The 24,024-nt window shown below is 40.1% G+C and overlaps 1 protein-coding gene across 2 annotated transcripts in view; it reads left to right on the forward strand.

Moving 5' to 3' along the window:
* The window catches only part of SDCCAG8 (SHH signaling and ciliogenesis regulator SDCCAG8), a 157,679-nt gene extending 133,909 nt beyond the window's left edge, over window positions 1–23,770 (forward strand). For both annotated transcript variants that reach the window (XM_075924862.2, XM_075924861.2), the window contains exons 17-18: window positions 17,724–17,850; window positions 23,404–23,770. In XM_075924862.2, the coding sequence (XP_075780977.2) occupies window positions 17,724–17,850; window positions 23,404–23,424 (148 nt within the window). In that variant the 3' untranslated portion in view covers window positions 23,425–23,770. The remainder of the gene's footprint in view (window positions 1–17,723; window positions 17,851–23,403) is intronic.
* The last annotated feature ends 254 nt before the right edge of the window (window positions 23,771–24,024 follow it).

The following is a 24,024-nucleotide window of genomic DNA, read 5'->3' on the forward strand; positions in this document are numbered from 1 at the left end:
AAAAGTTGAAAGACAGACTCTGAAACCAAAGTATATTCAATAATTCATCAATAGAGTTCTTCAAATCTGTCACATTCCTCTGTTACTTAATTCTATAAGCTGTGTTTTGACAGTCATATTAAAAATGTTTATTCTTATCAATCGCAGTCTGAAACTTACTATTAAAACTGTAATGCCAAGAGGGGAGAAACACACAACACACTTTTGTGTGTGAATATATAAATTTAAAATTGTGATTTAGTTTCTTTAGTGATAATAGATAATTACATGCTTTTGTTCCCCTTCACAGGTCAAACTCCTTTTCATTTCCATATTGCCTGTCTATCTTTGCTCATATCCAGCCACAAAAGTAATAAAATATCTACAAATAAATAAGGCTTTTTAAAAATAATCAGGGACCTGAAAAAAAGAGGGTTTAACCTTTGCTGTAGCATAAATTTAAATAAAGATCATTTATCAGTTTCAGAACTGTCAGGGCAAGCCTAGAACACAAATATTAAATTTTTGTTCTGTACTTATACTGTAGGCATTTTTATGTTCCAAATTACTAATACATTTGTGCAGTCATATTCTTGAGGGGTTAGTCTGCAAATTGCTGAAGTCAGCTGGAGTGTTGGCCCCAAATCATTAAGGAAACACCCTACTGTTTGAGAAACTGTGCTGCCCCCAAGGGGAGCATGGGGAAGGTACTGTACCTCTTAAAAGCACAATTCCTTCCCTCTTTTTCCCTTGTTTGGAAGAGATGTTGTTGAGGCAGGGAAACAAAGTATAATTTGTTGCTGGCCTATGAACAGCTGCAAATGATAAAACCTTCTATGTCTACTCAGATGCACTGGCTGGCTCATGGGGGGCAGGGAAGAGAAGCCAAGACTCCATCCACTGTTTTCTCTCTGTCCACCTTCTCTGCGATGAGACAGAGTCCACTTCATGCTCAAATTTAGGATCTTAGTAGCCTGTTCTTACTCTGCCTTATGTTCCTACATGGCTGTGCAGTCCTGGATATAATTTAACTCTAAATTCTGAAGGAATTAAATCTCATGTAGTTACCACAGAAACAGATGGAAACTTCAAGACTTTAGTTGGCCAAAAAAATCTAGATTTTACTATTGAAGGTGTTCATATAGGGCTCTGACAGGAATGTGCTTATTCAGCTGTTTTTAGAGCATTATTTGGAGCTTGAACTAAGAGGCTATGCAGCAAAAGAGAGGATCAGAGAATTTCTCTTTAGTGTCTTCATCCATAGGTACCATAGACACAACGGGTATTAAATATTTATACATGCTTCTTACAATATCACTCATATATTTGAAATAACCTAATGAACAAGTATTGTTTAATAGGTATACAGAGTCTATAAACATCCACTCTAAGGGTGTGTTATGAAAGGTAAAAGCACTCTTCACCACCTAAAAATGAGCTAGAAATATACGAAATAAGTCAAATTTGAGGGAAAGTAGCTTTAAGTTATGAACATTAAAAACTAGCAAGTTTTGAGACGTGTATCTAACTAGCTGAACACACATTTCAGTACAAACCTGTAGACGACAAGTTTTTCTACTGCACATATTCTCCATATAATTTCTCTGTCACCACAGCTGGTAAATCAAATTCAACCCAAATAAAGTTGGTTGCATCTCACTGAGTACATTGTACAAACAAAGATTAAGTTTTGAACTTCATCTGTAGCTCTGTCATCTTTTTAAAAAATTGCTTACTTTTCAAAGAGAACAGAGGTTTGGGGAGAATTTTTTTTTCAATCAACTCAGAAATAGGCAAAGAATGTTGAGAAAAACCTAAGACAAAATATTCATTGTGATGTAGAGATCATGCCTATTAGTGAGTGTTTCAGAAGGGGTGAGTTATAATGAAAGCTACAGCGAACGTTATTGAGTGTCATTCTTTATCAGAACTATTCACTTTGGAAGAGAAGACACTGATTAAACATCCCTCTGTTTTTTCTGTAGAGCCTCCCTTTTGATAAGTTTAACTGAAATGATTTGTGTGTGATAATATTTAAAAATACATGGATGTATCCCTAGTCATGAAAGCAGTGAATTGGGGGGAGGGGGGAATTCTTTAAAAATAATGCTTTGTTACTCTTAAAGAAAAAATGTGCCTTTGTGCCTGGTGTTTCCCATTATTATTCTCTCCTTTTTTTTTTTTTTTTTTCCCTGAACAGACGTACACATTAACCATACACGAGAAAAACATTTTGGGAGGATGTCTGTCTGATACATACACTGTCTTTATGCTATTTTCCTGATGAATAAAAAGGTGACTATGGAAATGTCTAGTGACTTTGAAATAAGTGCTGGATATCTAAGTATTCACACTCATGAGGCATACTCCCTCCTCTTTTGTAGCTACACATTTCCTCTCTCCCTATCCTTTTATCAACTGAGTTTTGCTATTTATCACTAGGTTTCCATTTTGTGCACTATAAGGACACTTACAGTTTGTTTTTAAAATCATATTAAGTTTGTTTTGTTACTGTAAATTGTCTAAAAGTTACAAATGGTGTGAATTATAACCCATTACAACCAGCATTTATTTTTGCAGCCTGTCTTACTGGCGGCTGGATTCCAATGAGGCAGCCTGGATGCCTACATGGCAATATGACCATCATTTCAACAATGTCAGTAATCTTTGTTCATCATACCAAAAAAGCAGAATGGCAGTGCACTCACGCAGGTTGATTAACATACAGGCTCACTATGCTGGCTAACAAAGCCCGCTTTGGTATATTCTAGTTTCCCAGTATGTTTGCTGCATCCTTGTTGAACGCTTTACCTCTGACAAAGGCAGCCATAAAAAAAACTCTGTCCCCTCCTCAGTGAATCAATAACCCATGAAATAAATCTTAGAGATTAGTATCTGGAGTGGCAAGAATTTAAGTAATTGAAAAGCAATAATCATTTTTGTCAGTATGCCTTTAATCCCTTTTGTTTTTTCTGCTTTATGTGAAATCACTGATTGGCAAATTAATGATGGCAACTATTTTTTAAAAAATATCTAGGGCTAAATAATTCCTCTTTTTAAATGCACTTTAACTGGTTATAGTGTTAATTATTTGCTCTCTCTTTTTGATGTGGGGAGGAGGGGAATTGGAGGAGAGAAGTAACGTACAAGCAGATGTGCTGCTAGATCTACAGGCGTCTGCCAACCATATGGCATCTTAAAGAAAGATGGTTGGAGCGTCTGGATTAGCAAAGAGTCGGAATGGAAAGCCATGTGTCGTGTTGGTACAGGCAGTTGTTTTAGCTCTCTGTAAAAGGCTTCAGGAGATTGTGTAATGGAACAAATGGTACTGCAAGCCTAGTAACAGCCTTACCGCTGCTGGAGAGGCAATTGGCCCCCAGGCGGGTACTGCTTCATCCTTGCTTGTTGTGGTATGTGGCATCCCCCCCATCTCCCAATTATGCATTCTTCTTTTAATGTACTGGAAACTTGGAGACTTTGAGCTTTTTAACTAATAAGTGAGCTGTTGGGTTTTTGTACTTATTTTTAATAATGAAAACCTATACAGGCAGTCCCCGGGTTACGTACAAGATAGGGACTGTAGGTTTGTTCTTAAGTTGAATTTGTATGTAAGTCGGAACTGGTACATATTGTAGGGGAAACTCTAGCCAAACATTTCTCCAGAGCTCAGTTTTATTCTCCCACACCTCACTTCCCTCAGTCCTTTATTCTCAAGCTGAGGTGTCTGCTGAGAAAAGCCGCTCCGCGTCTCCCTGGTCTGCTGGGGGAAAGGGGGGGCACTAGCTTCGCGTCTTCCTGGTCTGCTGGGGGGAAGCAGCTAGTGCGGGGTTGACTCACCCCGTTTGTAAGTAGGGATCCGATGTAAGTCAGATCCATGTAACCCGGGGACTGCCTGTAGCTAGTTTTTGCTTGAAATAAGGAGCTTGTCCTTCTGCAGATTTGCTGCATCCTTGTTGAATGCTTTCAGAATTGAACCATTGTTTTTGTGGCTGCTGCCCAGATGTTGGAGGGGAATTAAACTCTCCAGGTTTACTTTTATTAAAAACAAGATTTGTGTCTGCAACATACCAACTTGGCATTCACATTCTGTTTGATAGCTTGCTCTTTTTTGCAGGCAAGGCGCCTGCTTCCATGAAGAGTAATGGCAGAACTCCTGTTGTCTTTAAAGGAGCAAGATCAAGCTCATGGTGGCATGTGCACTCACCCATACCTTAACAAAATCTTCCATAGCTCGTGTTTTCTGTGGTTGAGAGTTGTTGTATGCATAACTCTAATATAAGCTCATTAGTTTTAACCTTATCACATACAGTTATATCATATACTATGGACTTCTAAACATTCCTCTATATGAAAGAGACTATGTCTCTAAGAATTGTATTTACAGTTCTAATATCTCATTGATACTGTTGTTTTCAAAGAAAGCCAGAGATCTGAAATGGGAGTGGGAGAGGAGATGCAGCTAAAATCGGTACAATAGGAACCATTTCATTTGGAGAGGTTCTTTTATATTTTCACATGTGTTTTGTTCTTATATAAGAAATTATGAAGAGCACATTAATATTTACTCGTAAATAGAGTCCTCATTGAGTAGATAGCATTCTTGTTTTATAAACTAGAAATAGAACATGAGCTATAGGTTGCTCAATATTGGCAATTCCCCACTGGGAAAGTTTCATCAGAATTTATTATCTGAAGTTACATTTGACCAACTGTTTGTAAATTATCTTAAAAATTATTTAAATTATCATAAAATGTAATTAGTATTTTACAAATAAATTGGAGGTTGGGGCATGGGGGTTGTTAGGGCTCAAAGCTGGTTATTTGAATACTCAGGAAACAGAAGCTGAAACAGTTACAGTGAAGGGACTAGCAATGCATGTTTCTCCCTTAGCTTCCTACATATACCCCAACTTTCCTGTGTGCAGCAACACTGATTTGCAACAGCCCCTCCCCCCCCAGGGGTGAGAATTGAGATTATTTTCCAGGCTCATTCAGTATTTGCCTTACTTGAGACCGCCAACAGTAGTGCCATGTGTGATATGAAGACTATTGATGCATTTCATGTGGACACCACCCAGCCATTGTAGTTACTGTTGACTGTGATTAGGATAGAACCAGTGACCTTCAGGTGGAAGAAACTGTGACCCCCCCCAGTGCCAATTATTTCAGCTTTCAGATCCTCTAAACCCATCATTTTTTGTCCAATATTCATCATATGAGCCATTCAGAACTGGAGAGCATTGAGAAAAATTCACGTTTGCCAATAATCTGAATTTTGGTGCTTTAAAAAGAAAATTGCATGACTGTCTTATTTCTGCTCCAATGTTATGGCTTAGAGGCATAACATTCACAGAGGTCCAGATTTTAGAGGTATTTACCACCTACCTGATTTAGGAATCTAAATCCTGTCAACTGTTGCTGTAATGTGGACTCAAGTTCCTGGCCCACTTTTGAAAATGAGATTTTTAAGCTCCTAAATCAGTTAGGCATTAGAACACTAAGCACAGCAATCTTTATGCTTTAAAACAGAGGTGGAAAACCTTAGGCCCAGGGGCTGGATCCACCCCTGGCTTGCCTGGATCCACCCCTGAGGTTCAGGGCTCCCCTCCTAGCATTGGGGAGCCCCCACCTACTGAGGGAGTTCAGCACACAAAATCTACTAACCTGGGCCCCACTAGTGTGAGGGGAACGTGGGGAGTGTCTTTCTCCTTCTCAACCAGGGGCCACATCAGTGAGGGTTTGTGGGGTTTGTTTGGCTTCTTATTTGTGTGCGGCCCCTAACTGATTTTTCTGTAGGTCAGCTCCCCTCGACCCAAAAACAGTTCTCCACATCTGCTTTTAAACATCAAGTGAGTAGTCCCATGAAGTCCTTCTTGTAAGCACTGTTTACAGAAGTGATTGCAGGATTAGGCCTCTCAGTACAATAAACTCTAATGGGTGTCCCAGTCATTAGTGATAATCTGAAGTTTTACATGTGTGCATATGTAGAAATAGCTATCGATACAGAATGAGATGTAGAGATACAGAGGCTATTGTACATATTGCCCGTGCCTGCACCCCTTCAACAAGAGGTTGGCCTGGGTAAGGGTTCAGAGTTGAACCCAAAGGTTCTCTAATTTGTCAGTGTTAGGACTGAAGCAGTTGTAGCTAAATTGCACCATCTTTCCTCCTTTCAATTTTTAAAAGTAAGACAGCAGCCAAAAAAGTAAAGTAACAGAAGTTGATGCTTTTATCAACTTTTTTGCTTTAAACGTCTGATGTCAGTTTGGGCCACATGTACATTATGCACATGCCACTGAATAAACAGAGTAAAGAATTATCTTTTAATTCTGTGCAGCATGCCCAAACACCACATGCACTGTCTGTTACATGTCACTTCATATGAGGTTCATGCTGGTAGTTTCTTTTTAAAGGCAAATGCTTCTGAAGGGAAGAGTTCAGATTGGGCAGATTGAGTTAGTAAATCTCAGTCTCCGGATAGAGTTCACATTCTGTGAAGCCTCAAACTGGTACTGCCTGGCAGTCAGAGAAGTAAGAGGGAAATTATGATATTCAGCAGAAACAATAAAAGCAATAATAAGGGGAAACATTAGTAGAAGAAAAATATTCTTCAGATGAGCAGCATATCTGGTTGCTGATGATCAATAGGAATATGCCCAGTTAAGGACTAAGAATAAATGACTGGATTACTCACATAAAGCAAGTCATTTATTCTTAGTCTTTAACTGGGCATATTCCTTTTGATCATCAGGATTTGTATTTTTCTATTGAAAATTCAGAATCTCTCATGTATCAATCATATCAAAATCACAGAGAGATGAACATAGCCAACCAAGATGTTTCTTCAGAGTAAAGCCACTCCCAAGTTTCTTATTCTCAGCTCGTAACTTTCTATTTTGAATCTCCTTAGGGTGAATCACGTCTCTTCCTTCCCCAGTATTTTCCGGCATATAAGGCGACTGGGCGTATGAGACGACCCCCTAATTTTCCAGTTAAAACATAGGTTTTGGCCTATACTCGCCGTATAAGACTACCCCCCCTTCCGAGGCAACAACATTTAATAACATCAGATTTGATTTAAATAATTTTAATTAAAATGGTTTTGACTTACCAGTACTTAAAATCCTTCAAAATCCTCATCATGTTCATCCTCTGACATCATAAGTTCATCAATGACATCTTGTGGTACATTTGTAAGACAGTCATCATATGGATCTAATTCCGAATCAGATGGTGTGGCTTCAGCTTCGGCTTCCCTTTCATCTTGCCACAAGAAGTCGTCCTCCATACCATCCAAAGAATTTGATATGCCACACTTCTTGAAAGACTTGATTACTGTTTCTGCATCAATATCATTCCAGGCTTTTATGACAAAGTTACACAAAACATCCAATTGTGGCGCACGCATGTTTCCTCCTTTTGTGAATGACTTTTCGCTGCTAACCATCCACTCATTCCACTGTTCTCGAATGTGATCTTTAAATGACTTGTTTAGGCACACATCCAGTGGCTGTACCAATGATGTCAATCCTGCAGGAATAACTGCCGCATCTGTGTTTATTCTTGCCAGCCTTTTCTTTGTGCTGGTAGTTAAATGAGCCCTGAACATATCCTACACCAGTAGGCTACGTTTTTGATGAAGTCCACCTGGTCGCCTACTCCATACATTATCAAGCCATAGCTTTACCCCTTCTTCATCCATCCAGCCTTTTTCATTCACATGTACAAAAACTCCAACAGGGAACTTGATTTTCGGCATTGTTTTTCTTTTAAAAATAATCATTGGTCTTAGTTTGGCGCCATCAGCTGTACATGCTAGTACCACTGTAAAACTGGACTTCTCATGTCCTGTTGTTTTAATTAACACTGTTTTTGCACCTTTTGGATTAACAGTTTTATTTCCAGCCATATCGAAATTCATAGGAGTTTCATCCATATTTCCGATCTGACTTAACGCATAGCCATGTTTCTTGCGCTGTTGTAATACATATTGATGGAAAAGACTTAATTTGCCGTCGAGATCTGCAGGTAATTTTTGTGCAATTTTGGTCTTTTGCCTCAGTACCAGATTATGCCTTTCCAAGAACCTAGTATACCAGGATACAGTGGCCTTAAATCCTTTGCTGTGATCTGGGTTAGATTTGGCCCACTGAAGTGCAAACATACGTATTTTGTTTCGTGTCACTACATAACCATTTTGACGATGCTCATGCACCATGTCTGCTACGTGCTTTTCAAGTTCTGGCCAATGTGGGGTGCCTCTTCTTAATGCACACTTACTACTTGGCATACTCTTTAATGCATTTTCATTTGCTTTCCAGTCTCGGACCATCTTTTCTGTTACTCCATATTGACTTGCAGCAGCACAGTTATGATGTTCCTTGGCAAAGTTTACAACTTTCAGCTTGAAACTGGCTTCAAATTTCCTTCTTCTTGCTGGAGCCATGATGGGGTCTTTTCTACCAGCCATTTGTTGTACACCCACTTACAGAACGTCCCTAATCTTTGAGGCCGCTGGATGTGCAGTAATACAGTACTGTAGCTTCAGCTACATACAGAACGTCCCTGTGCTGATACTGTATGTACCGTGCTGAGCCAATCCCGGCAAGCGGTGTATTCTATTAATGCATACAAAGCCTGCTCGGATTGGCAAAGGTTGTAATAGCCCACCTCTCTGACTCAGCCAATCAGAGCAGGCTTTGTATGCATTAATAGATGACACCGCTTGCCGTGATTGGCTCAGCGCGGTACATACAGTATCAGCACAGGGACATTCTGTATGTAGCCGAAGCTACAGTATGTTTATACCCGGCGTATAAGACGACCCCCGATTTTGGGGGGATGTTTTTTAGTATAAAAAGTCGTTTTATACGCTGGAAAATATGGTAAATGAAGTTAATGCAGTTTTTATAGTATCTTGTGTATGGGCTGCCAATTTTTCTTTTAATCTCATTCCTTTCAAAGCCCAAGAGGGCTGAAAATGGCCATAATGTCTACATAACCCACCTTCCTTCCAGACTAGAGGCTGATGGTATCACCCTTTCAACATTCTTGCCCTCTGTGAACCTGAGGGATGGATCCGGACCTTAGCCGCTCATGAGTGATCGATTTGCTTACCCTGCAGGACAAGCTATGGAAATGAAAATAAGCTACTTGATCTAGAAACTGGGTATGAAATATAAAATAAAAGATGAATTACTGTTATTATAGTAGTCATTAATTAAGCACCATCAGTTATAGTCACCATGGCACAAGAAGGCTGTTATTCTGGAATGGACAGAGTAGGGTACATCTGAAGAACTGAACATTTGGAAGGATTGAGTGAGCAGAATTTCTCATTGTTAAAAGTAATTTGACAGTGACCTGATTAGGAGTTTTAGGGGCCAGCCGGATAACCATTTAACCGATAAGCTATTACTAATTGGTTAACGGTCCCAGTTAACTGCAATCTCCACTCCACCAACATGCACTAAATTTAAAACGTGGACTGGCAAGTTAGTCAGTCCCAGCCTGCCAGTCTGAGTTTTAAATCAAGAGCATGCAGGGGGAGCCGCCTGCCAACCCACGCTGCTGCCTCTAATAAAGAGACAGCAGCATGGGACGGCAGGCAGGAACTGGCCTGCACGGAGAGCCGATTTTTATACCAGCTCCCCTCCCAGACTGGCTCTGCCTGCTGCCGCTGATACAGCCTGTCTGTGATAAATCAGCCTGACTGGAATGCAAAGAGTTGAGGAATGGGAGCAAGGGGTGTTGCAGGTAGGGAGAAGCAGAGTGGAAGGGGGAGCAGGACTCGGAGGACAGACTGAAGCAGAGGAGAGGGAATGGATATTGTACCGAGGGATGTGATTAGGAGCAGAGGGCGAAGAAGCTAGAGGATATATATGGGTGTAGATTGGGATAGACAGCAGGAGCTAGGGGATATTGGAGTGTAGGAGCTTGGAAGAGGAGGAAGCAGGAGTTAGGTGAGGGAAAGGAGCAGGGGAGGAAGAAGGTGGGCACTGCAGTGTGACTGCGTCAAGTGGGGGTGATGGTTGGGAGGGAGAGGGGGATCAGGACAGAAGGACAAAGGTCCATGACTACTAGAAGTTGCAACGGTAGCCTTCTTTTGGGCATTTCCCAACTTTTGAATGCTGACTCTGCATCTTTGATCTTTTTACATTAGTTTTTTGGATGTAATTTATGAAATGCCTTAAGTTTAAAGCACACCCATTGAAACTACCACATACTAGTAATTTTGAGTAATGTTGGATCATGTCAGACGTGCTATCAGTACCACATATACCAATACAACCTGCTGCACGTTGAGTCCCCAGCAACTAAGTAGGGTACCCTCACTACTCAGAGTGATGTGTGGCATGCCAGACACCCACTGGAATGAAAAACAATATCCATAAAGGAGTATTCTCCATCTTTTTCTGCTACCTTGCAGCCAACTCTTAGCTGAATAAAGGCTAAGGAATGAAACCTGGCATGGAGAAAATATTAGGTGGTTGGTGATGTAACTCAGCTTTGTGTTCAGTATCTCCTGCAGCTGTGCTGACTTCCAAACATTTGGGGCTCACATCCTTTGCTCTAGTCAATACCACTGAGAGGTAAACTTTGGTCCTAAGGAAAGTTCTGCTTCCTTATTTTTATTACGAAAGGTTTGGGTACAGTAGTAAACCTCTTCAGATACACTTGTTGGCATATAAGGACAATATGCAGTGGTATGTCAAATGACCTAGAGGAGATCAGTGCCCTTAGAAAGTCCACCATAATTCATAGAGAACTAGAAAAGTTTGACATTGAGGCAGATGTACTCCGTAATGAGACAAACTCACCACTGTAGCCCATCCTTCTGGTCCTCCTGGGAATTAGCTTAAGTACTTTTTAGGATGCCTTCCTCCAGTGGTGTTTCACCCACTGTTACTCCTGCAATACTGTCTCTGCCACTCCATAACCTGCATTGCTCCCTGCACCATGGCAGCACCTTCTGAGCATAGCCCTCTGGCTGCACCCTTCTGTTATCTCCCTCCTTCCAGTGGAACTGGCAGTCTAAAATCCAGCCATTCACCTCAGTGGCTGGCTGCAGACACCAATCTAGTCCCTTGATACAGAGGCAAATTGCCGTCTGTGTTAGCTACTTACCTCAGGACAAGTGGAGGGAAAAAGTGAGGACCTGGGCCTAGCCAGTATTCTGTGTCCTGACCCAGGAACCCTATAGCTGCCAGTCACTCATTGTCCTTCCTCCAACTCATCCTCTGCCTCTTTTCCCTGAGACTCTTCTCCTCCTAGTCCTAGGACCATATCTGCCTTTCCTTCAGGGCCTCTGTCTAACCTGCCCAGCATGGTTCTAACCATGGTGCTCCTAGGCAGCCAGTCCTTCTCCCTAGCACTCCAGGGAAAGACTTCTGCTCTGAGTTACCCTATATTATAGCCCCTATTGGCCCTGCTTGCTGCTACAACAAGCCACATTCTGATTGGCTCTTTTAGGCCTGGCCTACACCAAAAGGAAAAGTCTATTTAAGATACGCAACTTCAGCTACGTTAATTATGTAGCTGGAGTTGAAGTATCTAAAATTGCATTTTTGTGCCATCCACACAGCAGAAGGTTGATGGAAGCATATGCTCCCATAGACATCCTTTACTCCTCAGGACCACTTTTGTCGACAAAACCCTGTAGTCTAGACACACCCGTAGGCTCAGGTTCAAGGACGTTTTCTAAGAGGCATTTGAGAACTTTCAACATCAAGACTGCAAACTGGGAAGAAGCAGCTAGCAACAGATTATGCTGCCGGGCTTTGCTTGCCAGGGAGACAGTCTGAAGAAAGGTGGTTGAGAAAGGAAGAAAGAAGCAGAGAGTGCAAACCAAGAAGAAAGTGGAGCTGACTTCAAGTATCAGTAGTGCTGCACCAGTTTCATCTTCTGGCTCTGTGCCTTACCTGTACCATCTCTGACAAGCACTGCTACTCAAAAATTGGACTTGTTAGCAACTTGTGACACTACAGCGTGAGACTTAGCAACTGAACTACTCTGATGATTACAGTGTTGTATTTTAAGACAGTGTTGCCATCTATCCATTGACTAGTCATTCTGAATGTCACCGTGAAAAAAATGGCATTGGGGAAAGGCAGAAATTTACTGATAGTTCTGCTTTGTTTTCTTAAATTTTACAATTCACTTGGTTGAGGTCTGCTTTTTGTTTTTTTGTTTTTTTTTTAGTGTTCTTGCTTCCAGAGCCACTAAGCTTTTTGAATGTATATTGCTTTTTCCATCAATATGTGAGATTAACAAATAGAGGATTTCAAAGTCAGTGTGAACTTGTCTAGATATGGGATTAGATTATACTCTCTTGTACCTTTGTGATTCAGGACTTAACACTGTGGACTCCCCTAGAGTTACTCATGAATTATACCACTATAACTGAAAGCAGCAAATAGTCCATTGCCTCTACTTAAACAAATAAAATTACAAAAGGGACATTAGAAGTGAGTGAGTTGCTCCTTTGCTTTCTGTCTTTAAAAACCCTTTTTAAATTTGGTTTTGTGGAAATAATGTGCTCTGGGCTTTTTTATGGCAAAACTTATTGATGCTGAAAAATAAATGGATCTGTATGCATCTGAACTTGTAGTCCACCACTGCTTCTCTAGCCTCCAGCTATGCAGTTGTTACCATAATACTTACAGCTTTATGAAAACTCCCTTTTACTAAATGATTTATTATTCTTAGCTGAATTCCTTTGGCCACTTGATTTCCAAGTCACTCTGTTCAGCTCAATTGGTTGCCGTCAGTTACCGTGGCAACCAGCAGATGGGGTTCTTTGACAAGGGTCAGCAGGGAGGCTGCTGCAGTATATGGGAAGAGCAGCTAAATAACACAGCTTTCAGCATTGACAATCCTGCTCTGCCTGGCCAGGAGTAGTTATCAGATTACTTGTATTAAAACCTAATTAAGATGTGTGCCAGTAAATGCAGCATGGTTATTGGATTTGATGATTTAGCTGCTGCAGGTTGCTGTAATTCAATCATACTACTTCAGCAAATTCAGCTATGCAGTGAACAGTGGAAATGCCTTGCATGTGTAACCTAATAGCACTAAAATAATCTTTTAATGAATCCTTTTCTTTAAGTCTAAGATCCCCAATCCTGCTCTTGTGTATGCTATCTGCAAATCTCAATAGATCATTTTATTGAAAATAAATGTAAACAGCTGGAGAGGGACTAACAAGTTTAATACCATCTTCTCCTCTTTGTTCATAGTCATCTGTGGGATTATTGACTATAGATAGTAAACTCCCCAGGGCAAAGACCTGTCACTAGATTTATTCTGAAAGCTTCATGCCTGTAGAATACTATTACAATAGAAATACTAAATACTTCACTCCTGCATGGATATAATTTTGTCTGGTACACAGAAAATATCAACATAAGTTTGTTGTTATCATTTTGTATGCTGAAACTTTATTTTATTTGGATGAGATTTACCCCAGTGTAGGACGACTGCACAATATCTGCAAAAGCGACGAGGAGTCCGGTGGCACCTTATAGACTAACTGCAGATTCAGACTAACACGGCTATCCCTCTGATACTTGCACAATATCTGGTGTGCCAGCTTCACTGAGCTCAATGACCGCCTGAGTAGTATTCTCTATTAGCTGGGATTTTATTTTGGTATTGTCATTGCTAGATGTAACTTGAGGGCTAAGACTTATTGTATCCAGTCACTTCCTTTTTATGTTGGTGGGGGGGAAAGGGGAGGAACATCACCACATCAGTAAGTCTCTGACCCATGTTGACACATTCAGGATTGTGTTACTGCAATAAAAATAGCAATGTAAAATAGAGAGAGAGCCTAGGCAGGAAGCACTTTAGCATGAGCATGAGCCTGTAAACCTTGGACTATGAGACTTACTGCCAGGTTTGTGTTTTTCTTGCTGTGTAGATGTCCCTTAGAGACCTTGATTTTAGACTTAAGGTTATTACTAGTGCAGAACACAGAGACAAAGGACTCTATCTTGCGAGGTGTTAAGTACCCTCATCTCCTACTTCTTTGTAGGACCTTGATTGTGGTCTCTGTCCCAAGGAACATAACATACTAAACTAGAAATTCTGAGGGTCCAGGGTTGTTTATCTCTCTGCAAAAACAGGGCACCTCCTAGTGGGCCACTGAAATAAAACTACAAGCGCATTCTGAATAGCATCCCACATAGGTCATTATTGAGGTTTAGAATGAGAATATTTTTTCTTTGAAACAAACTAATTGAAGCTGCAGCTGCTTATGCCCCAAATTTTATTTCCTTTTTATGTAACCAGTTGCTAACCTGTGCTTATGTCCCACACTGCTTTCTTTTGAGTGTCTGTTACACGGGGGGGGGGGGGCGGGGGGGAGGAGGGTAACTTGGGATTATGAGACAACAGATGGAGAATAATTTTAAATGCATGATTTGTAGATGGGAGCTATTTCCTTTGTCAGATTATTCTGTGAATGTAGGGTGGTGCTAGAATGGTTAAAAATTGTTTACATATCTGAAGTGTATAATAAGTAATACTTCGTAGTTAAAGATTTGTTTCTCATGACTTCTCATGTTGCTCTAGTGTCTCTTTAATTGAATTATCTTTCATATGCTTAAAACAAGATATGTCATCCTATGTGGATAAACACTAAGGACCGGATTCTGTAAGGCTTTTGGGCTAAATTGGCTATCTGCCAAGGATCCAGTAGAATTTAAGATGTTGATTTTGATCTCTAAAGCCTCAAATGCCCTGTGCCACTGCTCTCCCTGTGCCAAGCTGTGATCATTGGGATCAGGGAGGGTGCCAGAGCAAAAGCCCACTCATGGGGGAGGGGAGCAGCTGGAAGGATATTTTGTATGAGGGTCCTCTATCCTTGCCATTTGTTTCCCCTGGTCCCAAATAGTCAATGTGCAATCTCAGTGTACAAACTCCAGTTGCTTTGCTAGGAGGGTCTGGAAGGATGCGGGGGTGGGTGGGGTCTTTCGTTGCTGGTGATGTTCATTATTGAGTAAAGGTGTGTGTCTAAGGACCATGTTTTTAAAAATGTCAAGGCAGAGGTGAGGTGGTCCCCTAGATGGAATGTTTATAAATCAGTTCCACTTCAGGTTGATGTTTTAATTACTTTTGAAGTTGGTAGGAGTTGGACCAGGCCCCTGTCACTGTCAGAATTTATGAACCTGAAATCAGAAAGGTTTCTAGGCTTCTAGATGCTAAGGTGGTAAGATAGAACTAATACATTATTCTGATAGAACTCTTCATACATGGATTCCCTGAGCCCTTTGTGAAAGGTAAATATTACCTACTTTCTAGCTGGGTGTGCTAAGATAGAGACTATGGTAAGTATTCCCACTAAAGTCATGTTTTATAGACTTGGTTGCAATCTTAGAACAGCAAGCCCTTAGCAACAATCACCCTACCTTGAAGAATTTGGTATTAAAAGACCTAAGTCACAAAGTTTGGATTCATGACCCAAGCCACTGAACTTCATCTAAATTTGGTGATCTTTTCCAGCGTTTTGGTTCAGTCCATTCCAAAGATGGGGTCAGCTCTTCAGTTCCGATCTGATTTCAAGCTCTCCCAGTATGGTGCGCTTGGCTTTTTTGTGTTGGACCAGGTACATCTCTGCTACAATAATTTCCCCCATTCATTTATTTGATCATCACAAAACTGCCAAGATGTCATTATTTAAAAAAATAAATGTGTAATGACCTTTTAAAAGCTTGGCAGGTAGATCGGTTTCCTTTCAAAATTGGCTTTTGTCCTTCCATTCACTCTGGTAAGGGGTGGTTTTTCTAGGGTTTATCAGACATGCTGATTGCTTTGAGGGATGTTAACAGACAATACTTGTAGTGGCTCCAGTTGGAAGGTCAGCATTTATTCCGAGTTGCTGCAGCAGCACCTGACAAACCACACTGTTTCCCTCCAGTTTGTTTAGAAGTGTTTGTTAATGCCACCTGACTGTGTTTAAAAAAAAAAAAAAAAGACAAAGTAATCCATTTACATTTTGTTTAGAACAAAAAAACTCAAACCACTGTCAAACCTGCAAGCACTACTACAGTAATGTGGTGGGCTCTTCTGATTAGCTGAGGAGTTGTTTGGTACTCCTATGCATAAAACTAGAGTAATTACGTGTTTTGTGAACATAATCTCTGAGTGTTAGACCCTCATTTGAAAGCTCTGCATGCACTATTTTGGCCAGGCAAATGTAGCACTCGTAAGATCATATGTCCTGGCTATACTTAAGGCTTTGTTGTTGTTGAGCCTTATGGGCTCAGAAACCTCCTGCCATACCAGAATCCCACCTTAGGTAGGCAGGTGATGCTACCATTGTTGTAGTGGCTGTGTGTGGAATTGGATATCTGAGAAAACAATTTTGTACAGTGACTGTCTTCTCCCAATGCAGCTCCTAGCACAGAACAACCCCTTCTGATTAGGACCTTTGAGAGTTGATGCAATACAAATAATAATCCCTTTCTAGTCAACTACTTTCTCATTTAGAGTCTATTTTCTTAAGGATTTTTTGTTTTAATAAATCATCTTAAAACTTACTGTACACTACCCCGAGAGAGCATCCATAAAATTGAGCATGTGAGATGCATTTGTTTAAATACAACTTCCAGCTTGTTTGCTTTTACATTCCTTACTGCTGGTAATGGTAAATTTTTCCTTTTGCACTTTTATCTGAGGCAGATACAGGAGCCCCAGCTGACAGAATAGCAGTGCAGCACTAGAGGAGTTCTGGGCTTTGTGTGACAGTAGTAAGTTCCTGAGGCCTGTCTGCGGCCATGCTTGTGCACCGCTGTGGTGGGGGCATTGCTATATTGGGAACTGGTTTTTCTATTATGGATACGTGAAGGTTCATTTTTATTTAATGGCAGATTTAAGAAGATTGAGGTTCAGAAAGTTAAAGCTATATAATCATCAAAGCATAATTGCAGTCAAAATGCAAATATTTGTAAATTTAAACTACATTCAAGGAACATTTTTCATAGTTGCCTATTGGGTAAGTTGGTTACAAACAACTACATTTGTTCATCACTGTGTACATACACAGTGAAATCAACACTTTCCAACATAAATCTAATCCTTCCAACCCTAATTATGGGCTAGGCCTCTGTGTTGTCAGCCTTATTCGCCATCTCATTTACTCCCTGTTTACACCCTTCTACTGGGAATCCCTTTCACTGTATTCAAAGTTCAATATCAGGTTTCAAAATATCTCTTCAGCCACATTTAGTTAAGGCCAGACTTATTTGGAAAGGCTAAGTGAATGTTGCTTCCTGTGAAGATCCTTGGGACTCAGTGTAGGTTGTGAAAAGCAATATGCCCAGAACGTGTTTGACATGGTATCACACAATCGGTGAGCTTGGATTTTAGCTTACTGTGTGAGTGTTGTACTCAGAAGGCAGAAGCCCTGGGAACTGTAATACCGTGTTGCCCCCTTTTCCTGCAGGTGAGGAGTGGGATATATGTCGTTCTAAAATACACAAACTAGAACATGGGTTCTGTTTTCTACTTGATGTCATTTAATGGCAAAACTGATTTTTTAGCTCTTAAGCTTTTAATTTAAAAAAGTGCAAACATTTTAAAATGCTCCAGTTTAAAGTGTGAACTGTTAAAATCCTCTGAAGAACAGTTTATTCCAGCATGATGACCAAGCTGAGTTCTGTTGTCATATATAAACTATACTCTTGCTGATTCTTATGATAATGTAGAACCCTGTTTGTATCCTGTCCTCTGTTTTTATCCAGGTTACACCAACTTGACAAGCATTGCCAAACCACTGCTCAGCAGCTAGTGGAGTTGCTCAACAAACAAAATAAGCTCTTCAAAGAGAGGCAGATGCTTACAGAAGAAGTGCAGTTCCTGCGCACACAGGTACCATGCCAATATAGGGACAAAAAAAAAAACAACCCAGGGAAATGTTCTGCAGCTGTCAAGACAGACAGCCTTTGCTAATCTTTGTTTCATCTTGTATGCCAATGATAGTACACTACAGAAAATTCTTTACAGCTTTAGCAAATAGTATTGAAACTTACAGATGCCCCTCAACTTCAAAGTTTATCATCTAGAAAATTGTAGCTTTAGGAACACCGAGTAGTAGTCCTGTGGCATTTTAGGGTAAGTCTACACAGCACCCTTAGCTTGAAATAAGCGATGCAAATTTGAGCTATGCAAACTGCGTAGTTTATTTCAAAATAAACTGCTATTCCAAAACATCCCTTAATCCTCATGGAATTAGGAATTATCGGGACATCAGAATAGCAAGCCCGTTATTTCAAAAGATATTATGAAATAACGGGCATGCTGTCAACAGGTGGGAAATGCTATTTTGGGATACTGGCAGTATCTTGAAATAGCGCCACAGTGTAAATGTACCCCTAGGCTACACAGCTGTTCTTACGCAAGTAAATTTACAGTCTAGCGTCAGAAAACAGGGCTTCTTCTGGAAGAGATATTCCTCTACCCACAAGGAATAAGACCTCTTGCGCAGGAGGGCAGTGTAGACAGGCAACATGAATTTCTTGCGCAAGAAATCCCTATGGCTAAAATGGCCATCAGAGCTTTCTTGTGCAAGAGAGCATCCACATTGCCATAGACGCTCTTGCACAAAAGCACATGCCAGTGTAGATACACTCTTGTGGAAGACTTTTTGCGCTAGAACTCTTCTGCAAAACAGTTCTTGCACAAGAAGCTGCCAGTGTAGACGTAGCCTTAGAGACTAACAGATATATGTAGTATCATGAGCTTTTGTGAGCAAAACTCACTTCTTCAGATGAGCCGGAGAGGGATAACAGGAACCCGGAATTTATAACAGAAAAAGTGGCGGCGGGGGGGGGGGGGGGGGGGGGAAGAGTACCTGTCAATTGTAGGACCGGTAGCTTCAGGGCAGGGTTACTCAACGTCCTGCAGGCTGCAGGTTGGGTTTCTGCAGGGCTCAACACGTGGCCCACAGGTGGGATCCTTTGAACATGACCTCCACTGGGAACACACTCCACAACAGTGAGGCGTCTCCTAGGCGGGGTGATCATTAAAAGACGTAAATGGATGGGCTGGCTGGAACAGACAGGTACAGGTACATTGCTAGCACCCAGAAAGGCGGTGTGGGGAGTGCCAGGGCATTGTGGGAAGTGCTGGCTGCTTAGCCTTGTCGGCAGAGCTTGAGAGGTACTACTGGCTCACACTGGCCATGTTTGAGTCAGCACCATGGCCAGGCAGCCCTGCCTCTGACCCACATGGAGCGACGGACTCCCGCGTCAGGACCTCCGCCCTGCTGGGAATCCTGGGGACCTGTCCTCTTTTGCCTCTCATGTCCGACCTGACTCGCCCAGCTCCTCGTCTGCCACAAGTTGAAGTGCTCTGGCCTAGAAACATTTATTTTTACAGTAAAAGAAATGCACAACCTGAAGCTTCAAGCTAAACACCCAAAACAATGGTATACAATTTTTTTTAATAAAAAGCATTAAAAATGGCAACAAAGAAGGGACTCTTGTTGGATGAACACAGGGAGCTGGAATTTGCTTTTGCAGAGATAAACGGAAAACTATTGTGTCTTCATTATCAAAAAACTATCACTGTGTTAAAGAAACCAAACCTGCAATGGCACCATGAATTTTGTCACCCTTAGTGCAAAGACTTGTATATACCTGACTGCAGTTTAAGAAAAACTAAGATATGTTCTATTCGCAAGTTAAAGACAGCAATGCCATTACAGACGCCTCCTTCAAAAGGGCTTGGCACATAACAAAATCAAAAAGACCTACTGAAGGTGAACTGGTGAAGCAGTGCTTCTTGTTCTACAGTGAATCACTTTTTGAAGAATTTAAAAACAAAGAGGATATAGTTAAACATATCAAAACTACACGTCTGATTCAACTGTAGTAGGACAAATTGAAAGCATTTCAGGAGATCTGTCTTCTAAATTTTTAAAATACATTGAAAACACTGAGTATTTCAGTCTGGCAGTGGACATATCTACTGATCATTCAACCATATTTCAGCTCATAATCTGGGTATGTTTTTTCAATCGCAAAAAGTATGTCAAAGAAATGCTACTCTGCTACCTTAGACAGGTCAAACTAGGGGAGAGGGCGTTTATTCTGCTCTGATGCATTTTTTGAAGGGCCAGGAAAATGCATTGATTTGAAGAAGCTTACTTAGGACTGATGGCATTCCCTTCATGGTTGGAAAAGAGAGAGGCTAATTTCTTTGAAGAAAAATCAAGTTTCCAGATTTCTTTTCATACCATTGCATTCTGCACCAAGAACAGTTTTATGCAGCCTACTGATGAGAGAGGATTTCTCAAGAGCACAATGGATAGTGTCACAAAAATCATCAACTTCATTGTTATAAATGCCTTGAAACATAGACAATTTCAAGCTTTAGTTGAGGAGTACGAAACACAGTATGGTGACTTGACAGTGCTTGCAGAAGTTAGATGGCTGAGTTGAGGCAAAGTGTTAGATCAGTTTATGGATCTACTGCCTGCTGTTTTTGCAGGCAAAGGATCGCCAGGATTTACAGTCATATTTAGACAAAGAAACTTTCCTGCTAAACGTGGCTTTTCTCACTGATATGACATGCCACTTTAAATGGACTCAATCTTAAACTTCAAGGCAAAGAAAAAAAACTGCTTTCTCTGATGTGTGATGTTTCTGCATTTGAAACAAAACTGGCCCCTTTTGCAGATCAGCTTTGTAAGAAAGACTTAACTCACTTTCCCATTCTTAACTTGCAAGTCACACAGCTGAGTGAATATGCATCTTTTTTGCCTGATTTTTTTTAAGTAACTTAACTGAGTTGACTTTATCACTATGGTACCAAGCCATCAGGCTAATGAACAAAGCAAGTTTCTAAGTTCATACATGACATTTTTGACTTTCATTGACATGAACGTGACCAAGAGAGGAATATGTACTACCAAACTGCAGCACAAAAGGAGAATCAATGTTTTAATCATGCTGTTGTTCACAAAGAAAGCTAGTATTAGATTATGCATGGGAAATACCAGAATGCTTCTGCATAGGATAACTAAACAAACACACTATCACTGTCTGGTAATCATGGGGAAACATCTTCAGTATTGTCTGGAGTTACCCATTTTTCCTATATTTAGAATAAAAAATACTGGGCTCTTTCAGATTCACCTGTCTGTGGTATCTGTTGGAAAATGTAATAGTAATCACTGTTTCATCTGCAAACCCTTTAGAAGCTGAAGAATATTGCGTTCTCTGCACAAAGGAAAGCCAGAAATAAACCAGAGACTTCTATGAAGTCCACTGAGAACTTCAATATGAACATTACTCTGATAGTAAAGCAGCTGGGCAACAGACTAGAACCATGACTACTTTCTAGATTTTGTGCTGCTAACTAATTGAATATTGCTACCACTGAAAGTCTGCCTTGTAATTCTAAAGGATACATTTATAAAAGTAGGGAATGTGTGCTGCAGACGAGGCTTTTTATCACTACCTTGCAGTTTTCATCAGTAGTTCTTAAACTACTTCAGTCTAATGTATTAGTACTTTTTAGAGGTGCTAGAGCCATCTCAGAGTTTACAGATTTTAATATTTTTTTCTTCTGTGGATGCTTGGATGGAAGGACACGGTTGGCGACTTTTTAAAAATGTATTCCTGCACAAGATTCCTAATAATTCTTCTGCTTTAAAAAAAACCTGTCTCCATGGGAACAGGAACATAGCCCAGCAAAGCTATATGGTGCACTAAGCACATGTTTTGGGAAAACAAAGGAAAATTCATTGTAGGTTGATATTTTGAGTCCAGCTCAATATGTAAAGCCATTCAGCTTCTAGTATTATGTTCAAAAGGCAAAATAAAATAGATGGTACTAGTGAAGCTATTGATGCCACTACCGAATACCCTGAAGACGTGGTAGTGGTTAAGGACAAACAAAAGAAAAACTGTATTACATTTAGTACCTCTATTTGGTATCTGCCTTGAGACAAGTTTCATAAAAGTCATGGACAGATCACAGCTTTTATTTATTGCCCTTGACCTGTCCATGACTTTTACCAAAAATACCCCTGGCTAAATATTAGCCTTCATTATAATCTAGTCTGAGCATGTAACTCAAGCTATAGAATCACAGCCAGTAATTCCTGCATGAAGTCCTTAACTTCTGTTTGAACAATAGCATTTTTTGCAAATGAATTGCTTCAGAACAGAGAGCTGAAAATTAGGGTCCAAAGATCATATTTACAAACCTACATAGGTGACCTGTTTTCAATAAGTGCTGTGGACTTTTCAGAGCCCACTGAAGTAGGTACCTAAATCATGGAATTTAAACTCACTGTTTTAAGATTGGCTTCTGCTCTAAACTCCTGTTGCTCCCAAATCAGGAGAATCAACAATAATGCTGAGATTTGACCATACCCAAGTATGAGAGAGAATCTGTTTTGCTCCCACCTTAGTTATGCTATGTAAAGTTTAATGTTATATATAGTGTGTAACACAGTTCGGTTCAGGTAGACCCCCCCGCTCCTTGACATTTCGTCCTTAGGTTCGTTCCAGGCACTGTATTGAGCAGTGCATTCATTCTTCTCTCCCTCAACAGACTGCATGTTTAGCATTAGCGTCCATAAATGGATCACATCTTGTTAAATATCAGAATCTTTCTTGCTTAATTCAGTGACCTCTGAATTCAACTGATGACTTCTGGGAGTAACTCAGATCCTAATTGCCTTATAAATGTCAATTAAATCTTCTGAAGATAGAAAAGCTGTTAGAACATTAGAAAGCAGTTAGACATTTAAGTGGCCTTTTTCTCATTTTAATTTTAAACATGAAACTTCTTTCATCAAAGTTTAATCTAACTTAGAGTGTTTCATTCTCAAGAGCTATCCCTGCTTAAATAATGTTCCTTGGACCACTATTAAATAGTGAAATACAAGAATTCAGACACACAATAGCTATGCAAGAGCTGAAAAGTTGCAAATTAGTCACCAGAGGTTTCGTAACAGTACACAGGCACCTTCCTGTTTTGATATAGCAGCCAACACTATCTACAGTCTGAACAATTCACAGTAAACAGTCTCTGGCACAAATCTTCCTCCTCTTTCCTGGGAAGGAGAAGGGGCAGGACCTTAGACGTGCCCTAAAACAAGAGCTGTTACTTACTGCTAACCATGAACAATGTCTACAGCTCATGGAGATCTTGTTTTTGAAGAATCAAATGGCAATGTTCGTACTACCTGTACGATTTTTTATCTTGGGAACCAAAACCTAGCTGTAGACCTGCTGTCTATGTCTTTGAAGCAGCATTTGTTTACATAGTATTACCACAGTTATAACCACTGATTTAACTTTTTTTCTGAGAACTTAACCACAGGAAGAAGACACACAAACAAATTAGAAATGCAAGTAAGTCTATGGAACACAAATTATTTATAATCCCTTTGTTTTTATCTTTCAGTTACCCTGTGTACCAGTCTGAATGCTGACTTGGTTGAAGTTGACCCCAAATAATGTTTCAAGTGAAAAAACTCTTGCTGGTTAAATTCAGTTGATTTTACTTAAGTTATTTCACATGCTGCACTTAAATCATTAAACCTTTTTAAATGCAAACGTCTTTCCAAGGTTTGAAATAAGACTTCCAGCATGTTTTTTCTAGAGTGCTTCTTGCTAAGTGGTTAGGCTCAGGGTATAACAAGTACAGAGGACAGATTTAACATTAACCTTGTATAATTTTTAATAAAATATTTTAAACATATTTTGTAACTTATGCCTGCATATATGTTGATACATATGTAAATGCCAATAAACGTACCTTGATTTTCTTCTGTGTATCTAATTAGAAATTTCTTCCTTTTAAATAGCATTAAGGAAGGATCAATAAACACAGAAGTAGCAGATTGACATAGTGCTTTATTTAAGCTGTCTGTACGAAGGAAAATAATGTGCATCCCTATCATATACGTGTAAAAATACTAAGGATGTACAGTGTACAAAAACAGTTTCTTGTAATTATTTCACATCCTTATGGGTCATATACTTAAGGAAATAAACAGTTTAAGTATGACCAACAGTAATACAG

The sequence above is a fragment of the Pelodiscus sinensis genome, chromosome 3, assembly GCF_052426305.1.
Source record: "Pelodiscus sinensis isolate ZL-2025 chromosome 3, ASM5242630v1, whole genome shotgun sequence".
NCBI lineage: Eukaryota > Metazoa > Chordata > Testudines > Trionychidae > Pelodiscus > Pelodiscus sinensis.